The sequence below is a fragment of the Tyto alba genome, unplaced genomic scaffold, assembly GCF_018691265.1.
Source record: "Tyto alba isolate M040663 unplaced genomic scaffold, T.alba_DEE_v4.0 Super-Scaffold_14, whole genome shotgun sequence".
Lineage (NCBI taxonomy): Eukaryota > Metazoa > Chordata > Aves > Strigiformes > Tytonidae > Tyto > Tyto alba.
The window spans coordinates 23,742,501-23,763,499 of record NW_024881276.1 but is presented as its reverse complement, the minus strand read 5'-3'; the positions used below and the strand labels follow the sequence as shown (position 1 = coordinate 23,763,499).

Here is a 20,999-nt window from a genome sequence, read left to right as displayed (position 1 = left end):
TTTTTAGCAAACGCTGAGACTGCAGATCAGAAGATCTGGCATCTACCTGGGATCCTACAAGAGCTACTTAAAGTATCAAAATCCAATTCTCTATGAGCCTCAGGTTAGTTATGCTTAGGTTAATTTAAAGTCTCTCTCCTAATGGTTTGCTCAGAGTGCTAGTTTATTAGAAACAATTTTGTATCTACAGATGGAATTTTCTTCAGAAAAAATTAGCATCGATATTTAAAATTTTATAACAATCTCTCATCACATACATATATACAAACACATTAATCTTTCAGTGACTATACCACCAAAAAACGTCAGCATCTTAAGTGGTCCTTATTCCTCAGTTTCAAACACCATAACCTTTTCTTGTGGTCTCATGACTGAAGGAGATCAGAGGTTTTGTACTGCAGCTGGCAGGACTGACAGACTGGATCTTTTATGAAAATATAGACTAATTAGAGACTGAATCAAATAAAAAAAATATTACTGGACAATAAAACCATGTTTTCAGAGTATTTCTAATACTTTCTGATGTCTGTCTGAGCTACCTTCCTCTACTCATAGAAGGATATGTAGTCTAAAGAATACCAATTTATTCCTTATTTTTGTGAGGTTCTGGGAGTGGTATCATGGCTTTTACACAGGTAATCATTGGTCTGGTCTTTATTACATATTTTGAACCCTTTTCCTAGATAGAGAAGCAAGAGCTATGAAACAGCAGAAACAGAAAGGATGACAGTAGGAGCAAAAGAAAACAAAAAACAAATAACAGAAATCCAGAGAAATAAAAAAGAAAAAACCTTTAATCTTACAATTTCTGTGCAAAGACTGAAAACTTGGTACTGTCAGAAGTTGTAAGCAAACAGTTTAAAGCCTCAGAATGAAACAAAGGGAATGTATTAGAAGGAGGACTAGAAAGAACAGTTTCTGATGGATGTTGAAGTTCACTTCTGGAAAAAATAAAGATCCTGGAAAGAAAAGGTGGAATAGAGATTTTAGCATGTGAAGTACTCATAACAACAGTTTAAAGACCAAAGGGAACAATTTAATTGTGGAAATGGGGTGTGCAACAGGAACTGGGTTTATGAACAGATTGACTGATGTCTGAGAACACCACACTGGTTTTCCAGAAGGAGTATCATACTGTAGAATACTGCTGTGAGCAGGACAAACTACAATCAACTTACTTCTTGTCATCTGACAGGTCAATGTTGGTCCCAAACTTGATTGTTTTAAAAGGTCCTCTTCTCCTCCTCCCAGAGCTGCAAACATAAAAACATATAAATAGTGAATGTGAAAATGTGAATGATGTAAAAAAACACATAAAACCAACTACAGAATTATCACAATTATATCACACTTACTTATCAGAAGATGTGGATTCATTATCTGAGTGGTCCTTGTGGTGACTCTTCTTCTCATTTTCCTCCTATAAAATGCAAACGTGGAAATGCTTTCTTATATATAAAAATATATAAAAGTAAGAATATATATAAAATACATAGGTATAAAGTGATAACATGTTCACAGAGATAAGTACATTTGTTACAAGATGGTGGTACAATCTTTAAAAGATCTGTGCCTAAGATTTTACATCAATATTACTGTTAAGAAAATAAATTTTAAAAGTTATTAAAAAATTTCTTCATAACTACAAATTCAGGGAAGCTCAGGCCAGGACAACAGAAAATGTCTACACTGTAAACATTTCTGCTAGCCTACATTACAGTTGTGAATGAGTATGTTGGTTTGCTTCATTATGCAGGTGAACAGGAATCCAATTGTAAGGAATACTGTTAACTTTTTCAGACTAGAACATTTACCTTCCTTCAAAGTCAAGCAGGTATCCCGATATGAAATTAAGATGACTAATATTTATAAAATTAGTTTTATAAAATCCATTATATAAAATCTTCTGAATTTTTCATAGCTATATGCTATTTTAGCACTGCAGTAGCTAGGACCATGACTAGTGGAAAATATCTAACCAATATAAAATGATGTAATTTGATCTTTTTAGCAGAGTGCACTCAAAACCCTATTCTAAAGACTTCTTTTTTTGGCAAGTATATGGACATAGAAGGAAAAGAATAAGACAAAAAGGAGGAAAGAACAGCCTGGAGGCTATCCAAAGATCTCTAGCTTTGAATAGGATTGTTGTTAAATCTCAAAGTGCCCTACGTACCTGAGAAAGTCTTATTCATCCTTTGAATGAAGGACAAAGAGAAACAAAAAGGAACCTAGTGATGATGGATTTATCAAATACTGCAAGACATGCTAGAAAAGCAATGTAATAGTTGTTAGAGGAATTAAAAAAAAGAGAACACTCAGGGCAAGCCAAGAGGATTGTGTCTGTAGAAAGAAGAAACAAAGCTTTCATTGGAACACTGTGAAAAGTCATCTAAGGACAGGTCAAAGCAGTGTTAGGCAAAGGACATGTGTACGCTGTCTTTCGGATTTCCAAGGGAAAAATGAGAAACATCATTCTGAAAATTATTTTATATATTGCATTTTTATCACCAATTTGTAACTGAGAAAAAAGAAATAATAAGAAAATCCTGCAGTTCACTACTTGGTGCAAATCCAAAGCTGAGGCTTTCCTGCTGACAAGCTGGTATGTGATCAATTACATACATTAATAAATTCGTATATATATAATGTTCCAATGAACTAATGTTCTCCAGCCCCTCTGGAATGATGTGTAAGAATACAGTGCTAGTGCAGCTGTTCAAGGGGCACCAGAAACAACTTCAGTCAATATCCTATTTAAACTTATTACCAATGCAGAGGAAGAAAAATCCCATTTATGTCCCAAGCTCTTGATGACTTCAGGGCTCCCCACTTCCCAATCATATTCCTGTTTCATTTCCTCATCCTGCATCAGTCTCGCTTAAAACCTTGCGACTACCTTCCCTTCCCTTTTCTTCAACTACAGATTAATTTCTTCATTTTGAATCCTTTCCTCTAAAGCACAAAGTTTCAATTGAGAATTTCTTTCTTTTCTTACTGAAACCATTATGTTTCTGTGTAATGGCAGTGAAAACTGCAATACTCAATTTCCCATGTTGGTGTTTTCCCTATTTTCTGATTAACAACTGGTCAAGAATATCTTTTTGTCTTATTTCCACCTTAGACTCATCTTTTTATAACAACAGATAACATAAGCCTCTGAGGAGCGTCCACAGCTAATTCCAAGGATGTGCTCAATACTTCAGCAAAAATATTAAAAATTAATACCAATTAAATAATATTTCACTGTTACATGTGTTTAACAACTTCTAAACTAAATAGAAACTGTTATGTTTGGAACTCAACAAAAGACAAGTATGAGTGTAAACTTCTAATAAGCCACATCCAAATTAATTCAGAAATCTGATTTCAAAATGTGTGTGAAATTAGAAGCCATACAAGTTAAAAAAAAAGTATCTTAAGTTCTAAATATTTTAATATGAGCTTTGACATTATTATATGAAAGCTTAGGCTAACAAGATTTTAAAAGTATGAACTAACCAGGAGTTTTACATTAAGAAAATTAAATTTTACCTTAAGCATTTGGGAGAAACACCCTATATACTATTTGACCCCCTATTCAAAACAGATTTTGTAAATTTACCTGTGCTCCCCATGCTAATGGAAATGTCTCCTTTTCCTTATCAGCTTCTCTTTGTTTTCAATAGCCATTATTAATTGGTTCCAGAGTTGGTATACAGTTCATAATTTATAACTTAAATAGTAACAGTGAACTTACCCTTAAAGACTCCTGGAATGAGGAGGCCTGGTACTGTGCATATTTAGCAATTGTTGTATGAGATCTACTGCTTTCACAACGCCAGATTTTCTTTGTTCCAGTGGGGTCCCAGTTTTCATCTGCTGGCTGCAGTAGTTGTGTCCTTACTTCTACTACATGTTCATTATTTGCTTCTACCAATGTCTTAGTAGAGAAGAGTCCTAGATCTAATAAACAGGAATAAAATTTAAAAATGACAGTTAAAGTAAGTTTCAAGAAAATTAATACTTTACCTAAAGCATTCCCCCTCCACTTCATAATACAGACTACCTGTAGGTTAATAATTAATACTCATGATTAACTTAAAAAGCTTTTATGCAAACAACAGTAGAAGCTTAGAAAAAACTTGGCAGTTACCATATAGACTATATCCCAAGAAACATTTTACATGCCTTGTGTAAACAAAACTGCAAACAATGTTTAAATCTAAAGTAGTTTTCAGATCAGATTTTTATGAACACACTTCCATCATATAACACATTTCCTACCAGCAATGATAGTTTTTCCATCTACAGAATTCAAGACATTGTACACAATCAGATCATAGGTCATTAAATCTAAGCACAAAGATGTGCAGCCATACTTTTAACAGAAAAAAAGCCTATCTGTAAGCTTCTGTATCCACAGCTCAGCTTCCCTCTGTGCTCAACAAAAACTGCTGGATTTTTTTTTGTTTGTTTGGGTTTTTTTCCTTTTTTTTTTTTTTTTTTGTTTGCTTTTGGTTTTTTTTTTTGAGATGATCAAGATTAGAAACAGTAACAAACTGAGAAATGACACATTACCCTAATTACTTGGAATACACAAGTAATACAGTATTACAGAAATAAAATATCCACTTTTAAGAACTGAGAGACTTCTTAAAAACACATAATTTTTTCCAAAGCAAAAAAAACATACAAAGTAAACTTACCTAATTTAAGCGCTCCAGCAAGGCCACGTATTACAGTAACAGGGTTGTTTGGATTTGTACAAAATTGATGTAAAGGTGGAAAGAAAGCATCTCGTTTATTTTCCAACTGTAAAATTACAATGGAATATTAAATGTCAGATGAATTTAGACTCCTTGTAAAATAAGAAAGAATAATAATAAAAAAAAAGAGAAATAACCAAAAGAAGACAGGAATTTTCTCAATTTTACTGCACTGTGGGGAATGAACAGCTACATCATACTCTATCCATGTTAAAAGCTGGGTTCACTCTTGAAATTAATTTGTTACTGCAATTTATTTCTTGGCATGAATTATTCCCAGGTTGCTTTGGCTTTTGCAACTCAGGTTTCCTGCAGTTTATTTCTTTATCTGACAGTAGCCTTGTACATTCCTTAAATCTACAGAATTCTCTGAAGAGCAAGGTAATATACTAAACTTTCTTTTCAGAAGTCAAAAAAGCTAATTTTACAGATAAGGTACACAAGAAACAGTAAAATTAAAAAGACTACTCACAGAGTGTATCTCATGTTAACCACAAAGCTTAATTTGATTTTCTTATGCTTTTGTGCACTTCTGACCTCAATTTTATGCTACAGTCTCCCCCATCTTGGTTGTTTTGTTTTGTTGGTGGTTTTTTTTTTTTTTTTTTTTTTTGACATTTTTGTGAATCTTTTAAAATGCTTAAGACATCTTTTTCAATGAACAAAATACAATACGTATTTCTCAAATATTGGGACCCATGCTGGCATATCTGCACTGTATTCTGCACTATGGTGACTTACCAGCTTTATATGGACTCAACAAAGCTGTGATAGACTTTTAATAAAGTAGATTAATTCAGCTGCAACACTTGGAAGCACTTTTGCTTCCAACTTAATCTAGCACCCACACAGACTGCTTGTGTAGTATCAGACCAAAGTAGTAACTGCCTCTGGTCCCCAAGTTGAGCTGACCAAAGCTAACGTTGAGGTTTTCATACTGTATGGACATACTGTAAATTATTCTTCCCTTATCAAGGAAGCATACATCCTCTGACTTACTCTCCCATTACTAAGGAAGTTATCTCAAACTCTTCATAAAGTACATTATGAAACTTTGTTTTTCAGAACTGAAGTTTTAATGCTTGCATAAGAAAATACTATGCAACTAAAACCTGCCTTTTCCTAATGACATTTTATTCTTAACATCACGTCCACTTTTATTAATTTTTTTCTTTACTATGTTTTGAAGCAGATTGTTAGGACAGTTTAGTTCAATTACTTGCTCATTTACACCTAAACTGTCACTTGCAAAAACTGTATGTACATACTTGAAATACTGTGCATTGTACCTAATGAACTGTTTTGCTTATTCTGCCAGTATTTTGAGTATTAAAAAAACCCCACAAACTATTCTGAAGCTGGTTTTCTTCTTGTTTACTGAAATTCTTAATTTACAGGTACTTTAACAGCCAAGTTATGTCTTAACATTTTCTTCAAGGTTAGCATTTTTCCCAGCAATACTAGTCGGGAGAGCACTGTAATGAGAATTCAACTACGGATAGTGAATCTTTAAAATAATTGCATTATGTAATTCAGATATCCAAACAAATACAAGACAGTCAGCAATGTACTTCTACCATTTGATTTACTTACATAAATACTAGGTGTAGGCGGATTCAGCTTGTCCTTTGGCAAGGGAGGGTATGGTGGAGGTGGTGGTCGTGGAGGTGGGCATTTATCCAATAGAATACTACTGTTAGATAAGCCATTTTTACCCAGATTCCTAAAAGGAAAGAAGAGCTGCCTCTGTCAATACTTGACAAATGAAATAAATATATATTTGTGTCATCTCTTCTGCAAAATAGTGATGTATAAGGAGAAACTGTAATTCACGATACAAATAAAGCTCATATATTTTAATCAAGAATTCTCAGTGTATAATTTCATATTATTCAAAATAATTCCCAATTTGCCTGCCCAATCTGCAACATCACCACTATTAGTTAAAAATACATCCATTTTAAATAAAAGCAGGTATGGCTCATTTGACAAAATTTATTAGAGAAAGCAGGTTTCAACCAGAAATAGAGAAGAACCTTATTAAGTCGGCACTGGCTGGTGGATGATCAATTCACAGCAGTTGAGATAATGCAGTCCGGTAACGCTGTGCACAGCACTGTGGCAGAGCACAGAGTCAGAAAATGACAATGCCTCAGCCAAGAAACTGCCGAGTCACAGAAAACAACCACAACTACACTAACATCACTGAATTGAACAACCACCTACCCCTCTCTGATTTACACATTTTGAAGCCAGAAGGAGCCACTGCTGCAGATTTCATTTGTTTGAGCAACAGAGGAAAGGACCTACCCTGAGCGAGTTGCTGTGTCAACACCCGTAGGTGTACTTGAGTGAGAACCTCGCTTGTTTTATTTGCAGCCTTTCTCTGGAGATTCCCAGACATGGATAACCCACCGTATGTGTGTTAACTTTTCCTATAATGAATGACCTGAAAAATCTGCATTCTGAGCTTAGTCTGTGTTCGATTTCCAGTCACTATCACCAGGAAAGCATTTATTAACAAAACCACCCCTTAAATTTTTGTTTGTTAAAAATGACTCAACTACTTCGAAATTCTTCCAACTGAACGCTATTCAAATCCTTCTTCCAGCTTCACTTGATTCACTAATGGTTGTTATCACCTCTCAACACCCCACAAAATGGGATGCTTCTAATGTGTAGTTTAGTCATTTATCTTCATAAAACTCACCCGTTACAAAAAAGTTGTTCTGGTAACAAGTCTTCAGCAGAAACCACAGCTGACATATTAGAATAAACTTCCAGCAGTAGAGCTCCTCTCTAAAAGAGGAACTGTGTTACTGGCACTGAGAAACACTGTAGTGCTGGATGCCAGCACGTGAGAGCACTGCTCCAAATCAAGCTACCACAAACCATGAGTAAGACGGACATAGGGCTTGACTATTATGACAAACACTTTAAAGAAAATAAGCAAACATCTCATGTACCCCAGGCTGCAGCAAAGATGAGCATCCTGAGAAACTGGTGCTCATCACGACAAACAAGTCAGTCATTCAGTTCAGAACTTATGCCAGCTTTCTAATTCATACATTGCTCTCTGACAGAGTATCAGAGCAATACAGACAGAGACATATTTAACAACTGTCTCCAAAGCATGCATGTCAAAATACCAAACACAGCTTACTCCTTGTGCTAGGTGAGACTAATGCCAGAATAGATTGCAACTTCAAAGAAACTGAAAGAGCAACACTGTAGCTTTGATGAGGCATTATCCAACTTGGCAAAACTCACTGGCCAGTGCTTAATGTCTGATGTAGTTCTTGCAAAGACCCTACTGTCCACACACACAAAAAGAAGAAAAAACCATGGCAATATAAAATCACCATCACCCAAAAAATTTATCGGCCACAGTTGCATGAGTCCAAGATTCAGACCATTTATACGAAGTGAAACTATAGTCTGAATAGCAGGTATTAGAAGTAACTATAAACTCTGCATTACCAAACTGAAAAATAAAAACAAGAAAAGCAAATGCATAGGATTAAAAATCAAAAGAGAACTCTGACAAAATTCACTTTGCATTGATAAACAGTTCTCAGGTAATTTTTGAGGCAAGAAAGATCAGAGAGTGGACCTGAAGAAAAAGGGACATTGGACAGAACTAGCGTGACTTAAGCTACTGTAGTCACAAGCTTATCACCACAGTGAAAGTCTCAGTAAAGCCAAAGCATGTGGGGTCTTCAGGGAAAGGGGAGCAACAGAGAAAGGAGAAACTCCTGTACACTTAGAGAAATTACAGGTCTGAAAATGCAAAGGAGGTAAGAAAGCAGATAGTACAGAGGAAAAGATCAGATGAACAGAGATATCTCATAAACACAGCACTTGAAGCTGATACTACCAAATGTATGCCACAGTTTCCTATTAAGTTACTAAAACCCTGCGTGGAAATTTCAAGAGAGGAAAGGGGCCAACGAAAAGCAAAGCTGAGATAGGAGAATGCTCGTAATTCATGTGGCAGAGGAAACAGATGGGCAGAATATTTAAAGTTGTCTTTAACAGACCAGTTTCACTCTATCATCGTTTTTCTTTTACTATGAATCAGAATAACTTACTATTAATTACAATGCAAGAGAACTATTAAAGAATAATGCTGTAATTGACAGTGTGCAAACCAAAGTAACAGAAATTATAAAAACCACCACACAAGTACTAAAAAGATTTGCTACTGACACCTGAAATGAAGCAGCATGAGTATCTGCTGCTGGCCTCTCCACCCCTGGAAATACAGAACCATGGCCACCACAAGGAAAGCGAAAGACCCTTTCTGACTGCAGCAACCGTGAGGAAAATCTCATGTATCTCTGTTTCAAGCACGTATTTTTTCGTGAGAGGTTTTCAAAATGGCTTAAAGAGGCAACAGACGCAACGCTCAAGAAAAAACAATCCTGATTTAGGGCTTGAGAAGAAACCGGATGCCCAGCAATCACTTACAACACCATAATGGAGGAATGAAGAGGACGGGCTTCATTGATTTAAACTGACTTTGCAGAGGGAACTGGCTTTTCATAGACTGTGCGGGCAGGAGAATGCCCTTCGTTCCCATAGACTGGGAAGAGAAGTCAGGGGCAGCTGTCAGCCAAGGCAAGGATGGAGGTGCACACTGAAGTGCAGCGTTGTCCCCAGTCACAGCTGCAGGTCTCAGTCCACTGCAATTTGCTCGACGGGTAAAAGCAACAACTACCCATGCAACTGCTTTACCTTGATAACCAAACTCAAACTGGCATGCCTATGAGTGACACCAACCACTGTGGAGGAATTAGGTGCCTAGATTTCATGTAGTTAAGGGATCTCTTGAATAATCAATCACCAGATTCATTAAAACACCCCTTTTTCTCCATTTTACTGCCTTCTAGGATTCCCACACCTTCTAAAAAGGTTACAGCTTTCAGTCGTACAGAACAGCTTCCCCTCTGCACGTACCAAAACACAGTTAACCAGAAGCAGAGGTGTGACCCAGTTTGCTTCACAACAGCCACCTCTCTTCTTCATTATACAGCACTCACACCCCAGTCTGGGCTTTTACCAAATGTTAACACAAGTAATTCACTGTTATCTAGGGATTTCTTGACAAATGGAGACTGATGGCTTATCCTGAGAGGATGCCTTCATCTGTCTACCACACTTCTTCCCCTGAGTTTACTATTTTCACTGTATGGACAACCCAGTAGATTGTTCTGTAGCTGGGAGGTTCCTGACCCACGGGAAGATGGACTCCAGCCTTAGAGACTCCTCTGTCAGACCTTTACGTCACTATCAAAAACTAAACAGAACAAGACCAAAATCTGATCCCAAGGCAACATCACTGAAATATTTAGAGTTACATGAGACCTAGTAGGTAGCTGCTATACACTTCACAGGTTCTGTATGGACTTTGCATCATCCTAGTTGACTAAAAAAAGATGTCATGCAAATTTAAAACTGTGTTACACAGCTGTATTAATTTTAACTCTATTTTATTATACAAACTCTCAACTATATAAAGAATATTAAAGTTAACATGATAACACTATTTTTCCAAGAACTAGGAATCATTATGATTAATGACTATCCTTTACATTTATTAAATTAATCACCTCAATAATTTTATTATTTTGCTCAAGCCTAATGTGAGACTGAAAGGATTACATTTATTTCTCAGAAAGCAGTCCCGTAGAGCTTTCCAAGTCTTCTGGAACTTTTCCTGTTTTCCAAGAACTATTAAAAAAAAAAAAAATCTGTATGAATAATTCAGAACAATTCTCTGGCTTGCTCTTTCAGAGCTCATGGATGTATGCTATCTGGGCCTCTGACTTTAAAATGACAAATTTAAGTATAACTGATGTTTAACCTTCTTGATTATTGCAAAAACAAAGAGTGTGTTATCACACATCCCATGATGTGAACGTTGTATCTGCTTTTTTCCCAAGTGCTGAACAAAAATAATTACTGAATGCTCTCGCCTTTACTGACTACTCTAATAGCTCTGTGTAGTCAATTAAGCATTAGTGGATTTTGTGTTTCTTCTTTTTCATTCTTGGCTATAGTTTTCCAAACTTCATTTCTGAATTTTCTAGAATGCTCAGCTTCAGTACTTGTAAAAATATTTGCCCTTTTTGTTTTTAATTGGGAGATTTTGACTTTTTGATGATAATGAAAATTTCCTGAACAATTTCCAGTTATCTATACATTTGGATTTTAGGTACACTTTACAGGCCAAAATAGAGTAAACTACAATAATTTGGACTTAAGCTGTTATTTTTGTTGTGAAGTCAGTCTAAGCGAATTATTATTTGAGGATTAGTTGCACAGGAATTAACAAGGTTTTACCACTCAAGAGATTATAGCTATTCTGAAGAACAAAATTAATACCCTCTCTTCCCCAAATAAAAACCACATTTGATATGAGCATAAGGAACTGTGGATTTATGTGATACTTTATATGAAATCTAACAGAATTAATTGATCTAAAAAGAAGAATGAACAAAACATTTAAAAAATGTGCCTGCAAAAGGAATGTATTGAAACAGCAGGATGCACAGTACTTACTTGACCCAGTCCCAATTAAAACCGGAAATATTCAGCTTTTCTTAAAAATTAATGTATACAATTAATTGCTTTCATACTCAAAGTTATTACAAAAACACAGAAAATTGTCTGTCAACATCCATCACCCTGGGAAGGAGGCGGTTACTCACAGTGCCTAACTTGAGCTCTCTGAGGCTCACCTCCCCAAGCTGCTTCTGTAGCCAGTAGAGAGATGAGCTCTCAAAGGGGAATATAAAAAAGTCAAATCAAGCTTACATTATGCTTAAATGCAAGAATTGCCAGATAATTATACAACCTGTTTATCATGCAATTCTCCACCCCAGCCTTTCACAACCAGGTACTAGCTGGCAATACTCCCAGAGATCTTTCTTTTTAAACGTACAGAAAAACCTACAATAGAACTGTGGATTTTCTCATTATGCAAATGTATTTCTAATAATTTTTGAATTCTGTTCTGGTTTTGACCTCAATAGCATAGGTTGGCAGTAAATTTCATAGGTTAATTATATGTTATGTAAGAAGTAATGTTCCTTTTTTTCTTTTCTTAATGACTTTTACATCTTTCTATTTCATTTGCTAATCACCTTGTTCTTTGGCTGTAAGACAAACAGAATCACATTAATGACTTATGTAAGAAAAGCACTGTAACAAATCAAACTTTTTCATATGTTTGCCTTTCCCCTAAACTATACACCTTTCCTATGGTTTTCTACTCCTAGGTAATTCCACTGCCCATCTGCAGATTTCTGTATTTACTTTCTGAAATAAAATGCAATGCCTTACTCTAAACAGGGTGTAGCTTGTGATATCACAATATTTCAAATTTTATTCTTAAGAATTTTGCTATGGTGAAATTGACTTGCCAGAAGTAATGTGCCTTTACAGCAAGTGAACAATTTTGCCTTCAAGCCAAAAAGTCCTTTGCTTACTGACAAAGAAGCCTCTCAATAAAACAAGAATTGCTTTTGTTGGTTTTGTTTTTACGAACAAAACACAAACTTAATCCCGCTCCTTTTTCTGCAAAGTACTTCCCCTCAAATAGATCTAGGCTCTTTGCCTCTCAGATTGCCCAGTTCCCAAGCCAGTGATTCATTAACTGACTTCACAAAGCAGGCTTAATTGCCAAGGAGCAGCACTTTCAGAAAGATCAGCCCAAATCTGCTTCTGCTCCAGGCTTCAACACAGAGCCCACAGAGTAAGGAGACATCTGTCCACTTTAGCCTCTGCATTGCTTCTCCCATTCCTCCTCATGAAGCTTATTTCCTACACCTGTGTCATGCTGCCCATTTATCAGACCCTCTTCCAGACTGTTGAGCCCAGAACATCTTGTCCTATACTTCTATAATTTTACAAGGTCCCTTGACAAGCAGCTAATCTCTCCTGGACTCCTGTCACACTTTTTTTTTCCTCAGTAAATTCCTCTCTATTCTTCCTCTTTGCACACCAAGCAAAAAGAACTATAAAAAGGCATGTTAGCCCCTTTTAATATGCATTACCATCAAACCTACACCTATTATTTGCTTTCCTCAATTAAGCCAAATTGGTAAAGCTTTCAAGTTCAGAAATGCCTTTGAGTTTTCAAATTAGTCTTTCCATATACCACCATAAAAATGACAACAGCAACTTTGAGCTGACACGAAATTGCCCAGTTACCCAGCTGGGCTCTTTAGAATTGTCTGAGGACCTCTTGCACGGACTTCTTTAGGTCATATGCAAACAAAAGTTTTGTTTGGACCTTTGCCTGTTCTTTCAAGGCTGTGAACATGCTTTAATAAATAATGATTAAACCCCTCCCAAGCACTAAGCTATTTCTTATTTCTTTTATGAGAAACAAAACAACTCAACTCAGGCACTTCTCTACATTGCTTAAAGGAAGGACTTGACCTCACATTGGTTTTAGAAAGGGCAAGTGATGCACCCACTTAACTGACATGGATACTGAATTTTTAACATCACTCCTCCAGGATGGTAATTAGATGCACCAGATGAAACACAGAGCTAGAAATCAGATGGTTTCACTTCAGTAGAAATAAACAGCTTGAGTGTTACATCTCAAATCTTGTGATAACATTTCATTAATTCCCCTTTCAGAAGGATCGCTCACAGGGAAAAGATACTTACATTTCTAAGAGTACAGAAAAGAGCTTCTGACAACAGCCTTTTTAAGGAGACCTGATACACAACTAGACAAAGCAGCACACACTTTTTTTTTTTCCCCCATATATTAACAACCAGCTTTTCTAATAACAAACTCAGTGCAGTTATTCCTAGCATATTTTCTTCTTTTAATCACACTGTTTTCATTTATGCTCAAAATTACTTGGTTTTTGTGGTTTGATGTTTTGTTTTGTTGTTGTTGTTTTTTTTTTTTTTTTTTTTTTTGGTTTTGTTTTGTTTTGTTTGATTAATGACCTCAACAGGGGATTTTCTCTAGGAATCTAAGGAAGGATAATTAATTTAATAGTACACTCTTTTATCTGTTATTTTGCTCAGAGGCTTAAAGAAATTTAGTTTACTATGTAGACAGTTTACCAAACATAATCATTTAGTTGTTTTATAACCACCTTAAAATTTACTGTTGCAATCAGTTTTATTGGTAGGGAAGACCAGCCAAATCACACTTACACTTCCCAGAATCACCTCCTCAATTCTCTTTCATCAGTACACTCCAAAAGCAGTTAACCAAGATGAGCACATTTGTTACCCTACCGTTCTCCAGAACAGTATCTTAATGAGATTTGCATATTTTAGTCAATAGCTCAGCTACTGCATTTCTAAATTCCCTGTAGCTTTCCAATGAACATTGTCTAGCCCTGCAAGGGAAGCTCCTTGTAGAAGTATCAACTGCTATACCAGCATCTTCTGTTTGATCCCCCTCCTGAACAACCCCATTTCACCACATGAACAAAACAGGTCTCTGCTAGATTTCTTCAATATTCTCACTGAGGAAGATGGATATAAAGAAACTTTTCAGCCTCTGCAATGATCTTGCCCTACTTAAGCACTCACTTTAGTCTCTGGCAAAACAAAACATGTACCAAGTCTGTTCCTACAGACCAGACAACCTATTCACATATAATAAAAAGATAATCAAATGGAGTTTTCTATGTGGTATGTTTTTCCATTTTTTATACAAATTAACTCCCTTCACCTAATGGCTTCACTTGAGCAGTTTTTATTAAGACAACACTTGTTTACGTAAATCAAAATTACAATCTCTCAGCATTTATTTTTGCCTGACTACTTCCATTTTTATTTTATTGTAACGCATGATTTCTGAAACAGTTTCTAAATAATTGCTTCTACCAAAACCCACCAAACTTCCACATTTCTGATGTTCCTTCGCTCTTTATCAACAAGCAAAATTCTAGCAACGTTAACAAACAAGTCACTTTTTCATGGTTAGTATCACCATGTTGCTTTCTGATAAAATCCCTCCTGTGAGATGAGGAACTACCTTACACTGCAGTTCACTATCCTGTAGGAGGTCAATAATAGTTACACTGTGAATCAACTCTTGTGCATTGCTTAATCCCAAACTGCTAATAAATTCAGGTCTTTTGTGCTCTAAACACAAATAAAACTGTAGAGTCTAAAAGATGTAAAAACACCTTCTCTTAGACTTTTTTTGAACCTGTAAGCATTTGAAAAAAAAAAAAAAAAGGTTATTTAACAAATGGACTCCTCAGGAATTTCAATGTGACTTACAAGTAACAAACACTCTGGGGCTTTGAAGTAAGCATACAGTAAATAGAGCTAAATGCAGAACAATGAGGAAAATAAAAATGATTAATCTAGAGTGCCAGTTTTAAAAAAGGAAGTCACATCCACCTGTTTCTACCTGCCAAAATGTCCTTTTTTCCCTGGAGAATACCCTCGGGACAACAGGGCAACAGACTAAGTATTGTCAGACAGCAAGAAGAATATGTCAGAAGATAACAGAATATACTTATTCACATTGGAGATGAAGCTGGAATGTCTTTCTGAACATACCACATGAAATAAGGGTATGTATGTAATAATGGCAAATATTAATACATTTAAGCACAATCCACTGTAGCTCAAATACATGTAAACTAATACAACAGGACATCTTCCCTTTACCTGTGCATGAAATTTACTCTAGCATAGGTGTTTGGGTTTTTGTTTAAGGGTGGGGGGGGGAGGGGGTGGAAATCAAATAATTATTTTCAGGTTTTCTACTGTCAATAGCTTTTCTGCAATTTTTACGTGAATTCTAAAGATCACCATTTTGGGTGACAAATTAACTTTTGTACCTCAAGATACCACTTACAGAGATAGTACCCAAATGTAATCAGTACTATGGGAAGTACTTTAAATTCTTTGTGTATTACCTTACACTGTGTTAAAATAAAGGTTAACATGCAGCATTGAAGTTCATAGTATCTGATATATTAGTATATAAACATCTTCTATTCTACTATGTATAAAGGTTGACTTATTTCATAAATAAACCAGGCTTTCAGCAGAATCTTTCCTTCTTCTCCCCTCTAGACATTTTTCCCTAAGTTAATCAAGCACACAGTATCTGTGACAAGGATGTTCTCCCCAGCTCTGCTCCTGAGCCGTCACATGCATGCATGCACATCTTCAGACTCTCCACATTTTAAAACAAAGCAAGGGCTAATCAATTAGTTAGTACATGGCTGGGATAGCCTTGTTCTTGGATTTACGCATGTAAACTGTAACACATATAAGGATGGCAGGAAAAAGAGCTATTAATATATTCTATAGTGGTTAAATTATATGGAGTTATTATTTCTATTAGTATGAAAAAACCAATGTAGACAGGACCTTTCCCTAACAGGTAGCCAGACCTACCACAGGCCAGGAGCAGTAATAATGAGCACAACACAATTTTCACATATAGGAAACTGTCTTGTCTGACTGCCTTTAGACTTCAGGCTTACCCTACTATTGTTGCAATTGTTACCTTGTTGTCAGCCCCACAACATTTCTCAGAATCTCTTGTTATTATTAGAAGACATATGCAGACACTTTTCAGTAAGCATAGTTTGACTAGGAGAGATCCTATCTCTAAACTGTGTAAAAATAGTTCCAGTCCAGACTGAAGCATTTCTTACCTCCAAGTTGATAAAAACCCAAGTCTCTCCTCCACTTTTCCCATTGCTCATCTTTATTACCCAGCTTCTAAATCCTATGCCTTGTTGAATTAAGGTGCAGACAGGCTGAAGAGGGAGTTCTCAATTTCTACTCAGTGAGAAAGAAAGTAAAAGGCACATCTAACACTTTCTGAGCTGTCTGCAAACGACACGGGGCAAAGTATTAGCTTACCTCCTTTGAAAAATGGTTACCTGAGACTGGGAAAAAGTTAGGACTATATGAACACAAGTGAAACACTGTAGTAAAAAGACAAGAGACTGGATCACCACATTAGGAAGTACTTTTTAAAGGGTCAATATTTGACAGTTGGGGTCCCTGAATACTGTTAGAAACTTTTATATACAATTCAAAGCAGAACTTGGTATCATCCCAGTGAGTATGTTAAAGAAAGCACAAGAGCAGTATCTGGCCAAGCAAAAAGTAAACTTGACATGCAGGGTCATGGCAAAGATCTATAGGTTCTGGCTGTGCTTAAAACCAGGCCCTTCTGCACTATATTCGCAAGTTTGAGCTGGAGTCTGCCAACAGCCTTTGGCAGGCAGATGTGCTGTGCCTCTCCTTAAACGAGGCGCAGCCAGCGCTCAGCAGCGCTATGACATGTCTGTGACTGGCCAAAAACTGGCCGTGGGCACCTAGACTGGGCGAGAGCGAGCCACACCGCAGTGCCCCCGCACTGGCTCTCCAGCTCCAAGCATGGGCAGCAGCCTCGCACCCGCCTGCAGCCAAGTTCACTTTTGCTTACGAAAGCCCCTGAAGACACTTCTGCATCATCACTCACAACAAACTTTTTAGAATTTCTTTTGCTGTAACGAAGCCACGGTTTTAAAAGCAGAATAAAGACAGAAAAATAGCCTTATTATCCACCCTCTGCTTTAGAAATTAAGTATTACTGGGAATACTATCTCTATCAATGAGTACAAAAATAAAGACTTGTATTAAAAAAAGTTGGTTTAGGATTTATGTAATAAGAATGCTTAGTGTTTTACTAATGAACACAAATTGCAGATCTCGCCTATGAAGAGCTTGATAAACTGTGTACTAAAACAATCAAAATCCAACACTTGACTAGAGGAATACACTTCCGATTACTCTCCCAAGAAAGATGCATGCAAATTTCTGCTAAGCAAGTTTTGAAGACACAGACCGGCTAAATTTCAAGAGCTTTAAGTCTATAGCTATTTCCTTCATATGTATTTGCAATGCACTCATCCTAATACCAGACATTGAATCTATTTTTATACTTCTATCAGCAAGAGCGCATACATGGTCCCAATTACAAAAAGCTGGAAATCTATCTTTGTAACAGATACCTACAGACCACTATACTACTATCAGTATTAGTCATCAAATCCCAGTACATTAGAAACTAGTAACTCTCAATCACAGTAACAGATGCAGCTTTTTTGCATTTAACTGATTTATGCGGAAGCAGTGAAGAAGGATATAAACATGCCTTTATCACTTTTTTAACATCAAAAAGGGTAATGCTCAAAAGCACCATATATGCTATATAATCCCAAATAAAATATTTTGGAGTAAAATATATTGAGATGGAGAGAACTCCAACACCAGAAAAATACAGATAACATTTCAACTAAAAGAACTGTAAACACAGTTAAGTATGGGAAACAGCAGAGTACAAACCAAAACATTCAGTAACTATGTGCTTCTGGTTAAAGGGACTTCTGTGAACTTAAGGCATCTTGTGTAACTTTTTCACAAATGGCAACAACTAAGACACAGATATAGAAATTATAGTGTTCTAAATGGTCATTTCAATTTCTCAGCACATTTGGATTTCAAATAAAATTAATTTGAGAAAGAAGGCAAACCCCTCCAGAGACTACCTAGAAAATCTAAGGACTCTGAGATAGTCTACATAGGGAAGGTGGTGAGCAGTAACCACAACGTTTAAATTTCCAAAGCTAACTACTGTCTGTCAGACTCCCTGCTACCACATGTAAGCGTGAGCTCAACCTCTGAGGGAGAATTAATTACTTTTGATTTGCTTTATCTAAACTGTGTCTAGTGGAGTTTGCTTCACTTTCAATGGAATAAACTTTCTTATGCTTAATATACATTAAGACTGATAAAATGGTGCATTAATACTGGACAGTTATGTGCAGTAAACAGAGTTTACAGTTAACTAGCTTTCCTGTGTAGATAATTTCAGCATATAACAACATAAAGCTGTTTATTTCTGGCGAGAGGTGACTAACATCTCAAACTTGTCTATGTAACTAGCATATCATATTTCTGCCTGCCAGCACATTCATACTCCACAGACACTCCAAAGTACCTATATACTCCAAAGCTCCATAAAGGAACCTTTACCCTTCCAAGTAAAGACAAAATTGCAAGTATTGCTGCCAGCTTTAATGGAAAATTAAGCCAGCATACTTTTCCATTATCATCACATATATTTAAATGTTGGCACTTGTAACATTGTCCATTAAAAATTCCTACAGTACTTTCAAGATATCTAAGGATTTCACTCTGATGATAAAATTTGTTCAGTGATGATGCAGCACTATATGCAGAGCTCTGCTATTGTGCAGGATGTCTAAATACAAGGCTTGTAAATGGCACAGAGGGAGGAAAGTCTCAGAAGGTTGCAGAATAATCACTGAGTCTTAGAAAAAAAAATATTACTACTGTGGTAAGATACATCTTTCCTTGATGCAGGGGAGTCTATGAAATTATCCTTTTTATTATTAGAGCCTGTATCTAATGAAAGAGACTCTGAAAATCTGCTTGATGGCTATAACCATCAAATCCAGCACTCTGACTTCTGCTGGAGATTTCTACCCTCTGACAACTACACCACTGTCACACCTGTAACCCAAACTATGCAACCCTCACATACGCATTTCCATTTCTTTTTCTTTGCAAAGAGGGTAATTTATCTGACATTTTTGGTAATTTAACAACACTGAGATAAGAAATATATAGCTAAGAAGCGTATAGAAATGTCAAGGCTTGGAGCCTGGTGTTTCTGCTACGCTGCTTTTTACTGAGGCAGACCTAGGAAGCACCAGAAGTGTTAAGGGAATGCATTTAAGCTGACTACATGGATATAAAATGAGCCTAATCATTCTAGTGCTAACATGCCTGTCAAGAAGATGGGACTTGTGCGTCAGAGATGAACACCGTCAGATTTAGCTGCAGCAGTTTAAGATATTACTGCCTTCAGTCCGCTATCCTCCTCTGCCACAGGCCAGTGGCTACATTTGCTGCATTTCTATACCACCGTAGCTTACAGTATAACATCTCTGCCAGAAGTCACTGCTAAGAAGCATGATCTGAAACTTCTACAACCTAGGCTTCCACACCCTATGCCATCCTGTATTGCTATCAATGAAGACACCAAGAAAAATGCCATGCAATTTGCACAATCACACTGCAATCATTGCCGGGTTTCCTAGTGGCTGGCCTCACTTTTTGCCTTAGTCCATTATGTAGCTGATCTAAACCAATTCAAGTTTACTGACTAAAGACAAAAAACTACAGTGACATACCTGCTAATCAACTGGAATACAAGAGGGACCATGGCTTATACCTCTGAAGAGTCAAAACTACCTGCACTGTAATGTGACAGCCTTAACAACTAGCTGAAAGACCTCATTTTTAAAGCACAATCCACCACATGAACAGCTCCTATATTTGAGCCATAGGTACTGAAACCATCGCTATCAAAAAAAAAGCTCTTTCTGGTGCAGAACTGGAAGGACAAACTGATAGACCGGACGGCTGTGTGACCACTTGGTGGAACACCAACAGGCTGGAGAAATGGGCCAACTCGAATCTCATGAATTTCAGAAAAAGGAAATGCCAAGTTCTTTACTAGGGGAAGAATAACCCCATGCACCAGTACAAAAGCAAACATTTCAACTTTAGGGGTGACCAAACACTGGAACAGCTTGTCCAGGCAGGTTGTGGAGTCTCCATCTTTGGAAGTACTCAAAACCTGGCTGGACGTGATCTTGAGCAACTTGCTCTAGTTGGCCATGCTGTGAGCTGGGCGGGTAGATTAGATGATCTCTAGAGGTTCCTTCCTGCACCTCCCACCTCAACCGTTCACTGACTGCTTACCAGTTTTGCAATGAGAACACAGATTTGTAATGACCAAATCTGTATGATTTATTTGTATCAAGGAAAAAAAGATTTTTAAGAACAACAAGAGCTGCTGTTTCTTATCTGAGGAAAAGTGCTTGTATTGTACCTATAAAATATGTCAATAATTGACAACTGGTTAATGAGTAAAAGAAAAAACAAAACCCCAAACAACTGATTTCCCTTTTGTAAGAGCTGTATCAAAGTTCCTTACAGAAAGCTTTAAGCTCCATGAAAATGATACGTTTGAAAGCAATGAATTTATCTGTCATTTACTGACATCAGGTCCCTATTTCAGAAGTCTTTCTTCTGTAAGAAAATAATCATATGAATGCTAGAAATAAAACCACACTGATGTCACCGTTAGATGCAGCAGTCAAAAACTTTTTTACAGTTTAAAAGACTTTTCAGCTATATTCTCTACAGTAG

At 36.6% G+C, this 20,999-nt stretch overlaps 1 protein-coding gene across 15 annotated transcripts in view; it reads right to left on the bottom strand.

The window, feature by feature from the left end:
- KDM6A (lysine demethylase 6A) overlaps positions 1-20,999 on the bottom strand; it is a 162,453-nt gene that overhangs the window by 16,449 nt on the left and 125,005 nt on the right. For all 15 annotated transcript variants that reach the window (XR_006164923.1, XM_042788532.1, XM_042788533.1 and 12 more), the window contains 5 exons: positions 6,342-6,471; positions 4,689-4,794; positions 3,740-3,945; positions 1,356-1,420; positions 1,179-1,253 (listed from right to left, as the gene is read on the bottom strand). Coding sequence is in view for 14 of the 15 variants with exons in the window: in XM_042788532.1 (XP_042644466.1) it covers positions 1,179-1,253; positions 1,356-1,420; positions 3,740-3,945; positions 4,689-4,794; positions 6,342-6,471 (582 nt within the window). In the remaining variant the exon portion in view is untranslated. The remainder of the gene's footprint in view (positions 1-1,178; positions 1,254-1,355; positions 1,421-3,739; positions 3,946-4,688; positions 4,795-6,341; positions 6,472-20,999) is intronic.